The sequence below is a fragment of the Rhinatrema bivittatum genome, chromosome 3 (genome assembly GCF_901001135.1).
Source record: "Rhinatrema bivittatum chromosome 3, aRhiBiv1.1, whole genome shotgun sequence".
Taxonomy (NCBI): domain Eukaryota; kingdom Metazoa; phylum Chordata; class Amphibia; order Gymnophiona; family Rhinatrematidae; genus Rhinatrema; species Rhinatrema bivittatum.
Genome location: NC_042617.1, coordinates 391,558,344 through 391,575,287, shown reverse-complemented (window position 1 = coordinate 391,575,287; position 16,944 = coordinate 391,558,344). Strand labels below are relative to the sequence as shown.

At 41.9% G+C, this 16,944-nt stretch overlaps 1 protein-coding gene across 1 annotated transcript in view; it reads right to left on the bottom strand.

Moving 5' to 3' along the window:
• The window catches only part of B3GAT2 (beta-1,3-glucuronyltransferase 2), a 154,186-nt gene extending 140,098 nt beyond the window's left edge, over nucleotides 1-14,088 (bottom strand). Inside the window, 2 exon segments of the mRNA XM_029595649.1 lie at nucleotides 12,525-13,002; nucleotides 13,093-14,088. Of these exon segments, the coding sequence (XP_029451509.1) occupies nucleotides 12,525-13,002; nucleotides 13,093-13,178 (564 nt within the window). The 5' untranslated portion in view covers nucleotides 13,179-14,088.
• Between the last annotated feature and the right edge of the window lie 2,856 nt (nucleotides 14,089-16,944).

Here is a 16,944-nt window from a genome sequence, read left to right as displayed (position 1 = left end):
CCTGATTGAAAGGAACTTTCAGGCATACCTTGATATGCTGCTGATACACATTTCAGCCTATAAACTCCAGAAGGAAGCTCTTTTGGGCACAATGCAAGTATTGAAGTGGGCACTAGCAGTGCATTTGAGAGACTGAGTTCATGCTCAACGCGCCCTACATTATAAGTGAGGTTCATGCTTAGCATGGTGTGTGCAAAACAAATAATGGGTGAATTTTCAAAGGGCCGCGAGCATAAAAATCGGGACTTACGTGCATAGCCAAGCCCTGTGTGGGTCACACGCATTTCCAAAAGGGCCCGTCCACGTGTGTAAGTCCTGATACGCACACAAGTGCCGAACCCTGAAAAAGGGGCAGGCTGGGGGACAGGGGGTGGGCTGGGACAATGCCATTAGCCGCTGTCCCGGGGAAGCGCGCGCCAGCAGCCGGCCAGCGCGCAGAGATTACTTCAACTGGGAAGCTGAAGTAAGTAGAAAAACCAAAACAAAAAAACTAATAGGTAGGGGTTAGGGGTCGGGGAGGAGAGGGGAAAAGGTAGGAAGGTTAGATAGGGGTATTGGAGCAGACTTGGAGGGAACTGGGGAAGCCCTACTTGTGTTGCCGCGCGTAATTGACGAAAATTCACCTCCCTGCACGCACCCGCCCGCATGTGCGCTCACGTATTTTAAAATCTGGTGTGCATGTGCGCATGGCCACCGGATTTTATAACATGCGCACGCTGACGTGTGCATGTTATAAAATCAGCGCGTCCACGTGCGCGCGCCGGGAACCTCACGCACATGGATGCGCGTGTGCTGCTTTGAAAATCTACCCCAAGTGAATAAATAGGCGAGAATCCAAAGAATGCTCTACATACAAGAATATATTTTTAGGCGTTCCCGTTGTAACTGTTTGTTTGGGGATTCCACTGTTGGCACTATTTAAGCCCCTACTCTCAAATGCCTTTTCAACTGTTTGTGGGTTCCCTCCCGATGCAGTTTTCTCGAAAAACGGCTCTTGTCGGGGGAACGAGAAGCTGCTATTATAAGTTAATTGTTGTGATGCTGACACACTTGCCCATACACAATGAAAAGATTGTTGTTTCTGAACCTCAAAGGACATTAGTGAACTGTTTTACTTCCTCTTGGTGTGCAAAACAAACCCATTTGGAGACATTACCCTGCGTTACAAAAAAACTTAAAATAATATCATTGAAGCAATGAAGCATGACCTTCATAAATACAAAACATCAAACAATATAAAACACTAGATTATAAAAGCATAAATCAACATAACAACTAATTAAATAATGCAACCCAGCCACACAAAGTCGAAACCCCAAACTTCATGGGCCAGCACAATAATATAATAGAAATACCTGGCTGTGGTCTCTAAGAATAAAAAAATATATTCAAAACCACCATTTAAAAAGAAAAAAAAAACAACTTAGAAAACACAATGAATAATTCCTCACTGGGACGGTAACTTTCAAACCGGCGAGTGTGTGCACATATGTCAGCCTGTGCCCAGGCACACAGCCATCTTATAATATAGATGTGCATGTTATAAAATACCCTGTCCGTGTGCATGTATGCACCAAATTTTAAGGGGGTGCGCGCAAATGCCACTTCTACCACATAAATCAGGGGATTTTAAAAGGGACGCGCGCCAATGCTATTCCCAGTTTTTCTAGTTCATCCCCAATTCACCCAGTTAAGAAATAAATCCTCCAAACCCCCCTAGTTTGATAGCCTTCACTCCACCCATTTAGCTCCAACCCTTAAAACCCCCCAGATCTGCCTAGTTTTCTTTAATTTTTAACTTGCACGTCATCCATAGGAGACCTTGACACACACCGGATTGCATCAGTATTTATGTGCACATTTCTAGTTCATGCTTCAGAATGTCTACACCCCACACAAACCACATCCATTCTCCACCCCTTTCTGAAAACTTTAGAGATGGGTGCGCTGCAGGAGATATGCTACTCCAGGGAGAATAGAATTCTGTGCCAAAAAAATCTGAAAATTCTACATACACAATTTTAAAATTCTGAGCACAAAAATTTAAAATTCTGCATACTTTATATTGGTCAAAATAATACAATATACATAACAATAATTAAGTAATTAATTTAATAAGTTATACAGAAAAAAGTTATTAAAAATGTAGAGTTTTTAAATATATTGAGCAGAATTTCCTTAGAAGTACATGTAAGAATGTCCCTTTCAACCTCTCTCCCTGCTCCCCTGGCCAGTCTCCTTTTTTTACTTTGCCTTCTCAGGCCCCCCATCTCCTCCACTATCTCTCCCCTTCCCCGTTAGGCTTAACCCCTTCCACTTTATCTCCACTCCCAGAGTTTGACCCCTCTCTCAGTACTGCCCTTCACACAAGCTCCCTCTGTCCTTCTCTCTCAAACACACAGGCTCCCTCTTTCGTGCACATATACACCCTCTCATAGAGGTTCCTTCTCTCTCTCACACACACACCCAGGCTCTCTTTCTCATGCATACCCCCTCACACAGGCTACCTATCTCTCTCTTACACACACACACCCCTGCAAACTGGTTCCCTCACTCTCTCACATATACATACACACCCCTACATACAGGCTCCCTCTCTCTCTCTTTCACACACACACATCCCTTCACACAGTCTCTCTCTCTCTCTCTCACATACACAGGGGCTCCTTCTCTCACAAACAAGCACCTTCACTCCCTCACATACACGTTCCCTTTTTCACACACACTAGCTCCCAATCTCTCATACATATACACATTCCTTCACAATCTCCTCACATAGACTCCCTCTCTCTGGCACACACATACACACCCTCACTTATGCTCTCTCACACACACAGACACATTCCAACACACAGCCTCACAGTCTCTCACACGAACAACCTCTATTCACAGACTCACTCTCACTGGGGCCTGCTCTATCTTCACCACGAGTGGGATGGGCTCTGCTCAAGGCACGCTGGGACTTGCACCTCCATCTTTGCCATGAGAGAGATGGGCTCTGCTTGCAGCATGCCATAACCTTCAGGGCCTGCTCCCTCTTTGGCGTGACACAGCATGCCAGGGCTTGCTCTTTCTTTGCCATGAGTGGGATGGACTCCGCTCGTGGCACACTGGGGTCTACTCCATCTTCGCTGCAGCGGGATGGTGTCCGCTCATGGCACAACTGGGCCTGCTCCATATTCAAACAATATAAACATATGGCCGCACAAGAAAATGGCACTTTCCAGCCCTGAGTCCAGCGCCATGTTGGCTTCACACATGGTACAATTCTCAGGGCCAGTCAGTGCCATTTTTAAAGAGACACCAACAGAGCAGGAGCAAGAAAAGATCACTCCTCTCTTTTTTGCTGGAAGTCCCCCCACACAAGGGGTAAGTTGTGCAGAATTCCTCCAGGAGTAATATGCATATATCTCATCAGTTTTTAAAATCCGCTCAATGCTTGTGAGCCTGACTTATTCATGCATCCCCTAATTAATGCGCACGCCGGGCTTTTAAAATTCATCTGTAATACTTTTAACATATGCAACAGGGACTAATGCGTGGCAAACATAAAGTCCTGATCAATATATCTCAAAAAACACACTTTTATTGAAAATGCAGTCACATCAGTGGTATACATTGGTTAACAATTTACAATGTTGAAACGAGGGCCCCAATTCACAATTCAACATTGTGAATTTTAAATTGTTAAACAATGCACACCACTGGTGTGACTGCATTTCCAATCTATACTTTTCAATGTATACTTTTAACATATACCAAACATAAGTAAAATGTTCACTTTCTGAAATATTTAATCTGCAAAGGTTTGGTCAAACTGAAAAGTTTTTAACGTGTCTAAATTGTAACATAGCTGCTGAAGATCAATTTCCCCACGTAACTTATTACAAAGAACGGGAAATACAAAACAGAACATACTCCCAACTAGTTAGAGCGCTTCAAGCAGCAGACCCATGATGGAGTATCCTGCTTGTTGGAACCAGTAGTGTGGACTCATCATGAAGGTGATGGACTTAGATTCCAGAAAGGATGATGATTGCTGCAGCTGCCACAGGACACTACCTAGTGCTCAGTCCTGCTGGAGATTTCCCTTCTCTTCCCTTCCCCAGACAACAAGGGAGACTGGTGTAATCTAGGCAAATCATCTTAGGGAATAGAGGAAAATTGGAGGTGGGAGAAGGGAGAAAATAAATTATGAAAAATGAGGATGCCATTTTCAATGTAAGGGTGAATTGTAAGGTCTGAATTTTCCCCTAAACTTTTAATATCTTTATTAATGTCGCAATCTTTTTAACATCTGATGTGTTAGTTATTGAGGAGGGTGGAATATTGAGATCTACAGGTACTGGGCGTTTTGTCTTACTGCTTTACTCTCTGACTTATTGTATCCATTGAGATAGTTTGGGTTTGATAAGGAAAAGAATGCACTGGATCATGTAATGCTACTATGTTTTATTCTTATTTATGCATTGTGTTTTTAATTGCACTGTTATATGTATTATGTCGTCCATTGCTCTGAGTGATTTTTAATCGGTGAAGCACTACATAAATATTATTAAATACAAATAATACATTATCATTTATTTTAGAATCTGGCACACCATTCGACCTTCATTTTAGACGTGTGCTGCCCCCCAAAAAATGTTGTTTTAGATTATTTTTTCCTTTTGGGTTCATTTTAACATGTATTTTGATTTGGTTCATTTGCTGAACCAAAATAAACTTAAACCTCCAAACAAGAAATAATTAAATAAAGGGGGTCCTCCTGGACCCCACTGTTGCTTCCTGTGGTCTCTCTGGGTCACACTAACCCTCCCCCATCCACCGCTAATAAGCTGGCATCTGGGTCTACCTGGCTGGGCTAAACCTGGTCCTCCTGATGTACCCCAACCCCAGCAAACGAGCCAAGGCCATGGACCTCCCTGGCCCCCATTTACCCCTTCCATGGGGGACTTCCAGCAATAAAGCAATAGGAGTGATCCTTACTTGCTCCTGCTCTGCTAGTATCTCTTTAAAAATGGCGCTGGCTGGCCCTGAGAATTGTACCAGGTGTGACGTCAACGTGGCACTGGGTTCAGGGCTGGACAGTGCCATTTTCTTGTGCGGCCATTTGTTTGTATGGCTGTATGAGAAAATGACATCGGCCGGACATGAGACTAGCTCCATTTTGTTGTCGACAACTTGACGACAGTTTCAAGGTTGGACAGTGCCATTTTTAAAGAGTCAATTGGGTGCTCCTGCCCATTTCTTACTGGAAGACCCCACAGAAGGGGGTAAGTGGGAGCCAGGGAGGTCCCCAGCGGTGGCTTATTGCATGGGAGCAGGAAGGGGGGTCAGAGAAGACCCAGCTGAGCTTGGCTCAGCCCAGCCAGGTAAGTCCAGGCCCTGCTTATTGGCAGGGGAAGGGGAGCTTGGAGGGCCTGGGGAGACCACAGGAAATAGTGGTGGATGCCTGGGGTATCATGGGAGGCGACATTATTAAATTTTTTAAATGAACTGAAAATACCAGAAAACTTTGGGCTATTTTCAGGCAAGGCTATTTTCAGTTTGTTCAAAAATGGCCTTTTATTGATTCAAGTGTGCCATTTGTTTTCAACGAATGCACATCTCTACTGCATTTTGCTCATTACTCCTGATGGCTTTTCCTCGTGATAAGGAAAGGAAATGAGAGGAGGGAAGTGAGCCCCACACTACAGTAGACAGAGAACTTCCATTATCTCACCTGGCTGATCTTCTCCTTTAGTTCAGAAGTAGAGTCCATGATTTTAAGAAAATTAATGTTAGTTAAATCATAAAATGCTTAAACTTATTTATAATAAAAAATTACATTTTTTTCCAGCCTACTCTGTATCATTTCTTCTTATTAATTACCACTTTTAGTTATCATTTTTCTGTCTGTTTCCTATGCATTGCAGTTTTCATTCTTTTTTCACCCTTTCTCCCTCTCTGGCGCCATTGCAATAAAGTGCGCCCAGCCTAGTGCTTGGGTTTATGTGCAGTTGGGTGCATGTTTTGGGCGTGCTTCACTGGCACCTGATGCAGTAAGGAGATTAGTGTGCCCAAAACGTGCGCCCTAACAAATGCATAGCTGATAACTCCCATCACATGAAATTCCATGTAGATGAGGCTACTATCTGTCAACCCCAGTGCAGGAAAATACTGGGCACCCAACGCACAAATTTAACTCCAGCCCCAGAGGTGGAATAAAGTCACTTTGTGAGCCAAGAGCTCATGAGAAAAAACAAAATACAGACCTCTGCATTACGATGAGTATGTCCACCTAGTTAGAATCATTGTCACACTTTTATTTACTACTTGTGGTAAATGTGAAATAGTTATTTACTCTTTTGGATAATACAAGGATTAGGGGGCACTCCACGAAGTTAGCAAGTAGCACATTTAAAACAAATCAGAGAAAATTCTTTTTCACTCAATGCACAATCATGCTCTGGAATTCATTGCCAGAGGATGTAGTTAAAGTAACTAGTGTAGCTGGATTTAAAAAAGGTTTGGATAAATTTCTGAAGGAGTCCATAAACTGCTATTAATCAATAGGGAATAGCCACTGCTTGTTGCCAGCATTAGTCACATTTATTTAATGTTTGAGTACTTTCAAGATACTTGTTATTTGGATTGGCCGCTGTTGGAGACAGGATACCGGGCTTGATGGATCCTTGGTCTGACCCAATATAGAATATCTTATGTTCTTATGTAAATGTACATCGGCTTGATTTTAAAAAAAAATTCTTATGGCCACACAATTTAGACTCCTATAGCAAGGGGCGCTTAATATAAGGCACTTCAGCAACCTCCACAAAATAACAAAAAAATCAGCCTGAAGAAGTTAGGATTAAAACGGATCCTCATAGTGAGTGCCCGTTGCAATTGTGGGTGCCCAATGCAATTGAACACTACGGACACACAGTTCTCCACTAGTGCTCCTTTTTTTTTTTTTTGCGCAGCCTCTCAGTTAAATACTGCATCAAACACCCAGGGGATGTGGCTGTGCGCGCATTAGGAAATCAAGTGCTCAATACGAGCGTCCGTTTTCAGCATGCCGCTTTTTGCATCAGTCCCTCTGTGTCTCTGCTCCCATTTCTTTTTCTCTGAGTCTTCCCTTAACTGAAATAAAAGCAAGTTTCAAACTGAACAGACTATTTAGACTTTTTTCTCTAGTAATCCCTTCATGAATATTTGTCTCCAGGTTCCCATTCACTTAATTTACTTTACATTACCCTTTATAGAATTGATGTTACAAAGAGGATTTTGTGTAAGGCAGGAAGCAGGTAATTTTCAAAGGCATTTCTATGGGTAAAACAATGCTTAGCATGCTGAAATGACCTGTGCTAAAATTGCCCACTGGATATGCTCATAAACCTACGCGTCTAAAGCCTGTATGTTTGTATGTTTTCCTGGAAAAATTAGCAGGTGGTAAATGTGTGCGGATAGGTTTGGTGGGATAATTTTCAAAGGGAAAGCATGCATGGACCTTCCCTTTGAAAATTGGTGGTACCTGTGATCGTATTTGATTTACAATTCATGCTGGCTGTTACAAAATTACTCCCATAAGGGAGTCAGCACATATTTGTTGGCCAAAAACCATTGCCCCATATTGCCTGAACTGCCTCCAGCACTGTTTTCCAGCCTCTTCATATTAAGGCACCGCATCACTCCCTGGAGTCCAGCACAAAGGCAAGAAGGAGATAGATCCCTCTCTTTCAGAAACCCAACTCTCAACTGAGAGGGAGCCTTCCAAGACTAGCCTTGTTCAGCATTTATCTATAGCATATTGTGGCCCCAAACTCCCTTACATTATACGGAAGGATAATTGCTTCAGGGGAAATATCAGTCTTTTTCATTAGGAGATCTGTCAAGCTTCAAGTAATCCATTTAAATTGACAAATTTTTTTAAGGTTGTTGGCATTTTATTTCGAGCAGCCTTTAATGCACGACAGGATTCCAGCTCTTTCTTCATTAGTGAATGTTTTTTGTCTGTGAAAATGATACAGTTCAATAGCTTTCTGTATAAGTGATCCATGTGGAGACCATGCAGGGTACTGAGAATAGCTTTATTTTTTTTTCACCTAACAAGATGCTGACTTTTCTTTTAGAAATAATAAATAATTTAGCATAAGCTGCCTGTTGTGCCTCTAATTTGAAGGTTAACCCACTGACCATTTCTACATTCCTTGTGCATTTCCAGCTCCCTTATTAGATGCCACGACCTTAGGGATCTAATTTTTCACCTGGTAGATTCTCCTTTGGCATTTTATTTTATCTGCTGTTACAGTTTTCATTTTGCCTGTGGCATCATTCATATAAATTAGAGAGAGGAGCAATACGCTGAATAATAGAAGATGAAAGCTGATTTGGGGGCCATCTACCTTAGATTATTCAGAAAAAAAAGTAATTGCAAAACAGCAAGTGCATTAAAGAGCCACTGAATATCCCCTGGTTTTTTTTTTTTTTTTTTTACTAATTCCTATTTCATCTAGTATTTCTAATAGATATTTTGTATTAAAATAGGGCTTTCTCATTTCATTTAATTTCCCAAGTAGTTTTCTGTAATAGGCTCATTATTATTATTATAATTATGATTATTATTAATGCATTCATATTCTAGCATTCTGTCCAAAGCACTGTACAGTCCTTATCACAACAAAGGACACAGTGTTTTCTGAGCCTGATTGGTCTATTAAAATACACTTTGAATAAAAGAAATCCTTTGTTCTATCCTGAAAAGACTGGATGGAAACATATCTGCTTTGTACTTATGGGATAAACTAAACAGTTTCAAAGCCAGGAGTACGCAATCTCCTACAAAAATCAAAGATTTCAGAATGAGGTTTGTTACTTTTCACATGCCGAAGATATGATCTTGCAGGAAAAAAAAAGAAGAACGATGATGATGTGACGAATGGGAAAATGTAATACACACATACAGCACACCGGTATTGTTCTGTCCCCAGCACAGGTATATTTACATAAAACATCCTCTTCTATCATGCATTTACTGATACAGAATGGCAGTACCCTGCTGAAAGTACAGTGAAGCCCTTTGCAGCACTATCAGTACCTTTTGCTTTTACTTATTCAACAGTTTTTGAAGAGATCAACCTGCATTATTCCAATGATCCCTCTTGTACCTGCTCCAGTTCTGCTTTATCTCTCTAATGAATTGCATAGAAATTCTGACCATCTGTCTTTTTCTATCAACTTACTCATTAGCTGCCATTTTTTTCTCTGTGCACTAAAGTGCCACCCTTCCTGACAGTATGATAAAAACCATGTTTATAATAACAATAGCAGCCATTTATGTAGCATCTCTACTGCATACAGGATCCCAGCAGATGACAATTATAGTTTAACAAACCAAGTTAAACAGTATTATCCATGAAACTTAAGCTAGGTGGGAAAAGAATAGAAACATCAACAGTACAAACATGGGGGCACATCTTGTTATCAGGGTATTTCAAGTAAAATCATAAAATCCATTAAGTGAACAGCAGGTCATCCTAAGTTTTGTTGGCCTGCTATTCTTTTAATAAAATATAATAAAATAGTTTAACTATCGTGTTGAAATGTGGAGAGTTCTTCCCTTTTTTATGATTAAACTTTAGACTTCATAAACATGCACGTAGCCACTGAACAATCAGAAAATCTGGCTAACTTTTTTAATTGCTGATCTTTATGACAGCTTCCAGAGGACGGGGCTGGAAGAAGAAGTATTGGTAAGGTCAGGTAAATGGAGGTAAAGGTAGATAAAGTGACTTTTCTAAGGTCACAGAGAGTCCCTGGGAAATCAGAGTCTGAATTTAGTCAAAAGCTAGTTCTCTTGTTTTCTAGGTCACCCCTGAGTGAATCATACCATCTCTTCATAGCACTGCATCCAAGCTCAGCATTTATTTTATCATAGAAGGAACAAGGAACAGGCTTGTGCCTAGAGCATAGTAGTTATTTAGTAAAATAAATAAATAACTGGGGTTTTTTTTTTTTTTAGCTTATTGCTAACTTTTTCTTACAGTAATTTTTAAAACCATTATAGCCTACTAACAGAGGTGTTAACAACCCAAAATGTGACAAAATTCAAGCAGGCTTGAGATATCTGTACAGGGCAATGGCAATGGAGAAGGTGGAAGATGGAGAGACAGAGGAAGGTCTGCAGTCACACAGTAGACAGGGACACATAAGCAGACTTGAAGGTTGATGTAATAAGATGCACTATGCTTCACGCATATGCTGATGTGTGGTTGTGCACACACATTTTGTGAACAATCTTTACTCCCTATTTAACAAGAAGTTTTGTGCATAAAAATGTGTGTACAGTTTAGTGTGTTTCCATGCACATCTAATGTTAATGAAGGCATTAGCTATTGCTCCCCAAAGCAGAGCAATTGCATTAAAGCCCTGAAGGCTTAATGCTATTTTTTTAATGCTGGAAATGTAACTCTTGGTTTGAGGAGGACCAAAGCTCACATTTCTGGGGCTGCTGTTAGTCTAGGGTGCTGTGCAATCATGGTCCCAGATAAGGAATTTCTGGATTAGGTCTCATGGCTCCAGGGTGAACCACCACATCTGAGAATCCCAGGTCTGGGACCAAGCTGATATAGTACCATAGACTAACACTAGCCCCAGAAATGTAAGTTATCTTTATTCCATCTTTACCCCCAGGAATTAAATGTCCAAGTCTAAAAAAGATGGGCTAAACATGGGGCCACCTGAGTCTGAGATCCCAACCCATAGATCCTCTGCCCCAGGATCCCTGAGCCAAAGTAACAGAATTGTATGTATAAATATCATTACATTAGCTCTTTGGGGCAAACATTTATTGTCACGCAATTATCACCATCATACATCATTCACTGTATGTACAGCTATTGCTGTCACCTCGTACTTCTCCAGATCTGCATACGACCTGGGAGAACAGCCAGCAGCAGACCTGTTGGATAGCAAATCAGAAAAAAAAATGAGATAACAGTTGCATAGACTAGTGTTTCCCAACCTTATCCTGGAGGCAAACCTAGCGAGTTGGGTTTTTAGGATGTCCACAATGAATAGGCATGAGAGAGATTTCCATATCCAGGATCTCCAGGGTATGCAAATATATCTCATGCATATTCATGTGGATACCTTGAAAATCCAATTGGTTACATGTGCCTCCAGGAGAGGGTTGGGAAACACTGGTATATACAGTGAGTGTTCATGATGGTGACAACTGTGGTAATATAAGGGCCTTCCCAAAGAGCTTATATAATAATAGGCAGTTATACATACAATTTTGTGCACAATGGTGACAACCATGCTAAGTGACAGCCCCAAAGAGAAGCACTTTAAAAAACTTTATACCTGTATAGAGTGCCTTTTCAGTTGTTTTATGTGCCAAATCATAAAACATGATTTATTCAGAAAAAACGATTAGTCCACATGATACGTTTTCTGCATATAAAAGATAATTTATGTAAGAGAAAACCTTGATTTGTGCACATAAATCATATTTTATACACACTATGCATATTATTGTTCATTTTTGTGTTGGCGCATTTCAGTAATTTAATGCCATTAGTTTACTGCAGCTGGAATAATCTTTTGTACTGCTGCAGCAAGAAATTATGCACCGAGTTTCAGTACACATTTTTATGCATGTTTTATTACATCAACTTATCAAAGAGCCAAATGGTCCTCATCTTTTGATAGCTATTATCTTACCGTGTCAAAGAGGGGCAAATTCAGATAGAAAGGATAGTTTACATGCATGAAACCAAATTAAAGGAAGGAATGTGGGTAAAGGCAAAAAAGGGAGAAAACACATCTGCTATATCCAAAATGTCAAAACTAGGGTGCGAAAGAGAGGCTGATTGTTGAAGAGAATCTACATTTAAGTGCTAATCAATACCATGAGTGCCAGGGTGAAGGGTAAAGGAATGATTGTTCTTTCTAATTTTATATTACTACTTTTATCACTGTTTTGTAATTTTTCCCTTGTATTTTAACCACTTGAAGAGTAACTATTTAACAAGCCATGTGACTTATACGTTGCCAAAGTGCATGAGTTATGCCAATTGTCTAAGCAAACATATACATAACTTTGTTTTGAAAGGTATCTTTGCAGGGTGTAATTTATGTGAGTTAGTTTATGTGCATGCTTTTAAAAATCAAAAGTATGCAGACAAGTCCCAACTCCTCTCTTCCCCTCATCCTCCCGCATGCTAATTTTGTGTGTGTGTATATCAAAGTAGGTGTGAAATCAGGTTACACACCTCCATCAAGCAATTTTCTAACAAGCCATTTAGGCTCATAACCTTGTGTTTTATGCACGCGAACCCAAATTGCTTTGCAAATTATGCTCTTTATGTGTTACTTTGGCAACATATGTAAAAAAAAAAAATGGTCATGTTAATAAGGTCGTCTCCATCTAAATCTGACAGAGCGGCGGGCAAGGCTTGGGCGGGCAAGTGGAAAGGGGAAAGAGCTGTCCGTGGTGCTGAAGCAGCAGCCACGCTGCCGCCCCTGGCACTTGTTACTACCTCCTGGAAGAGCTCCAGACTGTAGGTGTTGTCGTCGTCGGCGAAAAAGAGCACCCCGGGGGGCGGGGCCGGCGGCCGCCGCTGCTGCTGCTGCTGCTGCTGCTGCTGGTAGTGCTGCCGGAGCCAGGCCAGCCCGGCGTTGCGCTGCTCGGTGGCGCGCGGCAGTCCGGCGCGCTTGTAGCGGCGGGGCGTGGCCACGTGCAGGTGCGTGCAGGCCGGGCCGTAGCGCGCCACGAAGCGGCTCACCAGCTCCGTGCGCCGCGCCGCGTCCTCCACCAGCACCCAGTGCAAGCGCGCCACCTGGCGGAAGGTGTTAGCCAGGCGCGTCAGCTCGGCCTTCTGCACCGGCCGGCTGTACGTGGGCGTGATGACGTAGATGAGGGGCAGGCTCTCGTTGCCGCGGCCAGCCGGCTGGAGGGGCAGGGCTTTGGCGGCGGGGGTGGAGGAGGAGCCGCCGCCGCCGGCTGGGGGTTTGGGCGGCCAGGCTGCGCGCCCCGGTCTGCGGTTAAAGGCCAGCGGGTGCTGCTGGTGGCGGGAAGCCGAGTGGCCGCGGCTGGAGGAAGACCAGCTCCTGGTGTCAACGTCTATCATGATGATCACGATCAGGACCCAGGGCAGGAGGATGAAGAAGCGGCTGTAGAAGAGCGACTTCATCGCCTTCCCGAGGGGAGGAAGCGTGGAGCCAAGGGGGGGGAAAAGAAAAGAAAAGAAAAACAATCCACAGAAATCAGAGAGTTTCCCAACAGCGCCCTCAGGGTTCCCATGCCCCGGCTCCTCTGCCCATGCTGTGCATTCCTCGGCCAGAGAAAGGGCTGCGAAGTCTAGAGATCCAGCAAATCCAGTGTCAGTGCATCCCCCCAAGAAGAAGTCAACAGAAATGTCAGAAGAGGAATCCCCAAGTGTTGGTACACAAAAGTGCCAGCGATTTCCAAGAACGCGATCGTCGTGACTGCCTCACTTCTGGCAGATTCCGTGCTTTTAAGTGAATTTTCTCTTTCTTTTATTGTTTCGCTTGAGCTTGGCATCCGAGGAGTCCCTTAAAAAAAATGATGGGAAAACAATTACTGTAACCCAGTTTGTAACTCCGATTGCAGTCACAAGGAATTAGAAAGAAAACATAATCCGAACAAACAAAAAAGCCCCACTTGCCTTTAATTCATTCAAATACTACAAGTCCAGAATGGAGATCAGATATCCGATGCTGACCAAGGCTCTTTTATCCCACAGCAGCGGATCCAAATCCTGGAGTTTCTAGTAGGAGAGGGGCAAGAAGAGGAATGCCTGGGGATTAGCTCTGGTCCCTCCAGAGCTCTGCTTTTTCACACTGTAGAGTTGTTTGGCAGCAGCAAGTGTAGAGCAGAGAGGGTCCCTGATAGGTGAAATCCAGTGCGTGGGAGAGGGCTCTACAATCTGGGGGCGGGAGGCTTTCTCTTTCGTCCCTTCCCGGCTTCTGGTGTCTGTAAACAGTCGGTGGGACTTTGCTGCCGGAGAGATCACTTCTCTTCTCCCTTTGGTGGAGGGCTTGCTCTAGATCTGGGGTTGTCTGGGATGGAGTCCGGCGAGCTGCTGGCTGAGGAAGAGGAATGAATCTCCCTGATGGTGGAGACTGTGAGGAGTGGGAGATGCTAGGAGGAGAGAAGCAAGACTGCCGGATCGGGATGGAGAGGTGTGTTATCTCTTTCTCTCTCCGCCTCCTCCTCCTCTACCCCCCTTCCTCTCACTCTGTCTTGAATCGCTGCAGGATCTTTGGAGAATATTCACGTGCTGTGAACTCAAGAGACCTAAAGAGACAATCATAATGAGACTGGCAGTGGACAGATAGTAAAGAATGTAAAAAGGAATGCTCTTAACCAGACCGCGTTTATAAAATCAGCATGCTAGCAAGACTGGAGAGCCCAGTTAAGATTTCAGCGCCTTAGTATACCGTGGGTAGCAGCCAGCAGAGAATCAACCAGCACAAGGCTCCAGAAAGCAAAACAGCGCAGGTGAAAGCTTAGGGATTACACCACAGCGTTCCCTGTCTAATAGAGATGGAGAGCAGGTATCGTCCACTAAGATCAAAGGTGTCTGGGTAGTGTCTCTTTTCAGGCTCTACATATATTCTAGCTGTCAGTCAGTGTGCTGCAAAAAAAAAAAAAGAAGATAAGAACTTGTAGTCATATGAATTGTGTCAATACAGTACCTAAACCATCCTAAATATGAAGGCTCAATCCAGCTTTGTTATGTCTTGCGTGTCAGTATATGTTATCATGTGTGAGGGAGGGGAGAAGAAGATATTCTTACTGTTCTCTTTAAACATCTTTGTCTTTAAAGATAAAATATCTCATCAAGAAAATTAGTCCCCCTCTTCCCCTTTAAACATAGAGAAGTTTTTATATGACAAAGGACATCTAGAGTAGATGTGTATATGTGTGTTTCTCTATATAATGCATTTCACATAAACAATGGAATTGGGGTAAGTGCAAATGAGCATCTGCAGTAATTCCTACTCTATATTCAGTATTTTATAGCAAAATATTGTATAATCTCAGAGTTTTTGGACTAAATTAAATGTTTCTTCCCTTTTTCTTTCACAGAAGCATAGCAATTACTACTTTATGGTCTACTGTTATGTATCCAGTGTAATATGGAAGGGCCAGGTGTACTGGGCATTTTGCCCATAGACAAAATGGGAGAAACCTTTTAGTACATCAAGTGTTTAATTGCCCTGGTAAATCTTCATCACTAGGTTATAAAAACAGTGGAGAGCAGGAAGATGTAGTGATTGCAGAGCTGAAATATTTCTGGTGATAATATGACCCTTTTGGATGTTATCAGATGCCCTCAATTGAATCATAGCTTTGTAGTCAATTATTTCATAAAGGAAAAGATACTCAACATGGCATGTTTGCCCTAAAGATTCATCCAGAGAGAGGTCAAAGATGGATATAACACAAGCTGAAATGTATGGGAAAAAGAGTGACAGATGACCATGCACTGAACAGCAAATTTGGAAACATCTGTGCAGTGGAAAGACAATTAGGCTTAGCAAGCTCAGTAGCGGAACAGAGAACTAGTGTATGCAGCACATACACTAGTTCAGTCTCTGCTCAGAAAAAAAAAATCATAAACATAAAATCATCCATTGTGTGATAATGTCAGTGAATGAAACTATCTCAGCAGTATCTCAGATATAATTTTTTCTATTTTATTTTTTCACTTAAGGCACATTCATACAGATAGCTCCTCAATGAATGGAATCTGATCACTGCCTATTAAGGTTACTCCAAGATAGGATATAATGAAAACAAACTTCACTAATATTCACTAGCAGAGATGTTAGTTCAAAACCAAGCCTGCTCACATTTGCAAGACAGAAGCCCATGCCCTTATTTGCAGCTGCAGGCTGTAAATAGAGCAGGATGAATAACACAGAAGGATAACAAGGGTAATGGCACAGCAGAAGTTCAGTAAATAATGATACTGAAAGAATATGCAAGCTATAATTGCATTCCTCTGTAGTTCAAAGTTCTGTCTTTTCAGTCCTGAAGTTCTCAAATCATTAAACAGAAAGGAACAGAAAAGCATCTAAGGTATTAAAAACAAATTACTTTCAATAATATCAGGATTCAGTCACTCACGTCATAGACAATTTCCAGCAGGAAGTTATTCAGCAAGTTCTGCAAACAACAATAATCACACCATATATATTATAAAAAAAGGTCTCTCAGAGGTCTAGCATATCTTGCAGAAACTGAAGGAACCCCTTTATTTGAGTTTTTAGCTTGGTCCCAAGTTTGAATTGCCATATATATTATCAACTGCACAAGACCCTCATCATTGCTTTATGGATGAGCAGATTCACTCTCCTGATATCAATAACATCTGGAATTGTATAAAGGAAGCACACTGAGGATGCTCTAGCCATTACATCAACTTCCAGGATAAGAATTCAGAAAGGCTTGTCCATATTTCCATCATCATATTTCTTCAATAGAATGGCTTCAAGAATACTGATATTTGGTAGAATGTTAAATCTATTTTAGTGTAAACCACTTGGATAATTTGTTTTTACATGTGGTATATGAAGTCCAATAAATAATTATGCAGCAACTCCATAGAAATCAATGAGGAAATGGATAATTAAAGGAAAAGTAAACAATAATATTGGGTTGAGATAACACTTTTATATTTGTGTTGAGGTTAGACAGGTTTTTCTACAGATGTTTGGGAATGTCCACATAATTGCACTAGTTAAAAAAATATTGTTTCATTGTCATTTGCTCTCAGTCCCTTTATGACCAGCATTGCACTATGAGGAGAACTGTTCTTTTGTAAAAACCACATTTCTCTCACAATTTACTCCAACCCTCCTAGGCTACCATAACTTGACATTTCTAAACTGCATAATACAGAGCATATTAACATATGAGGAAAATGG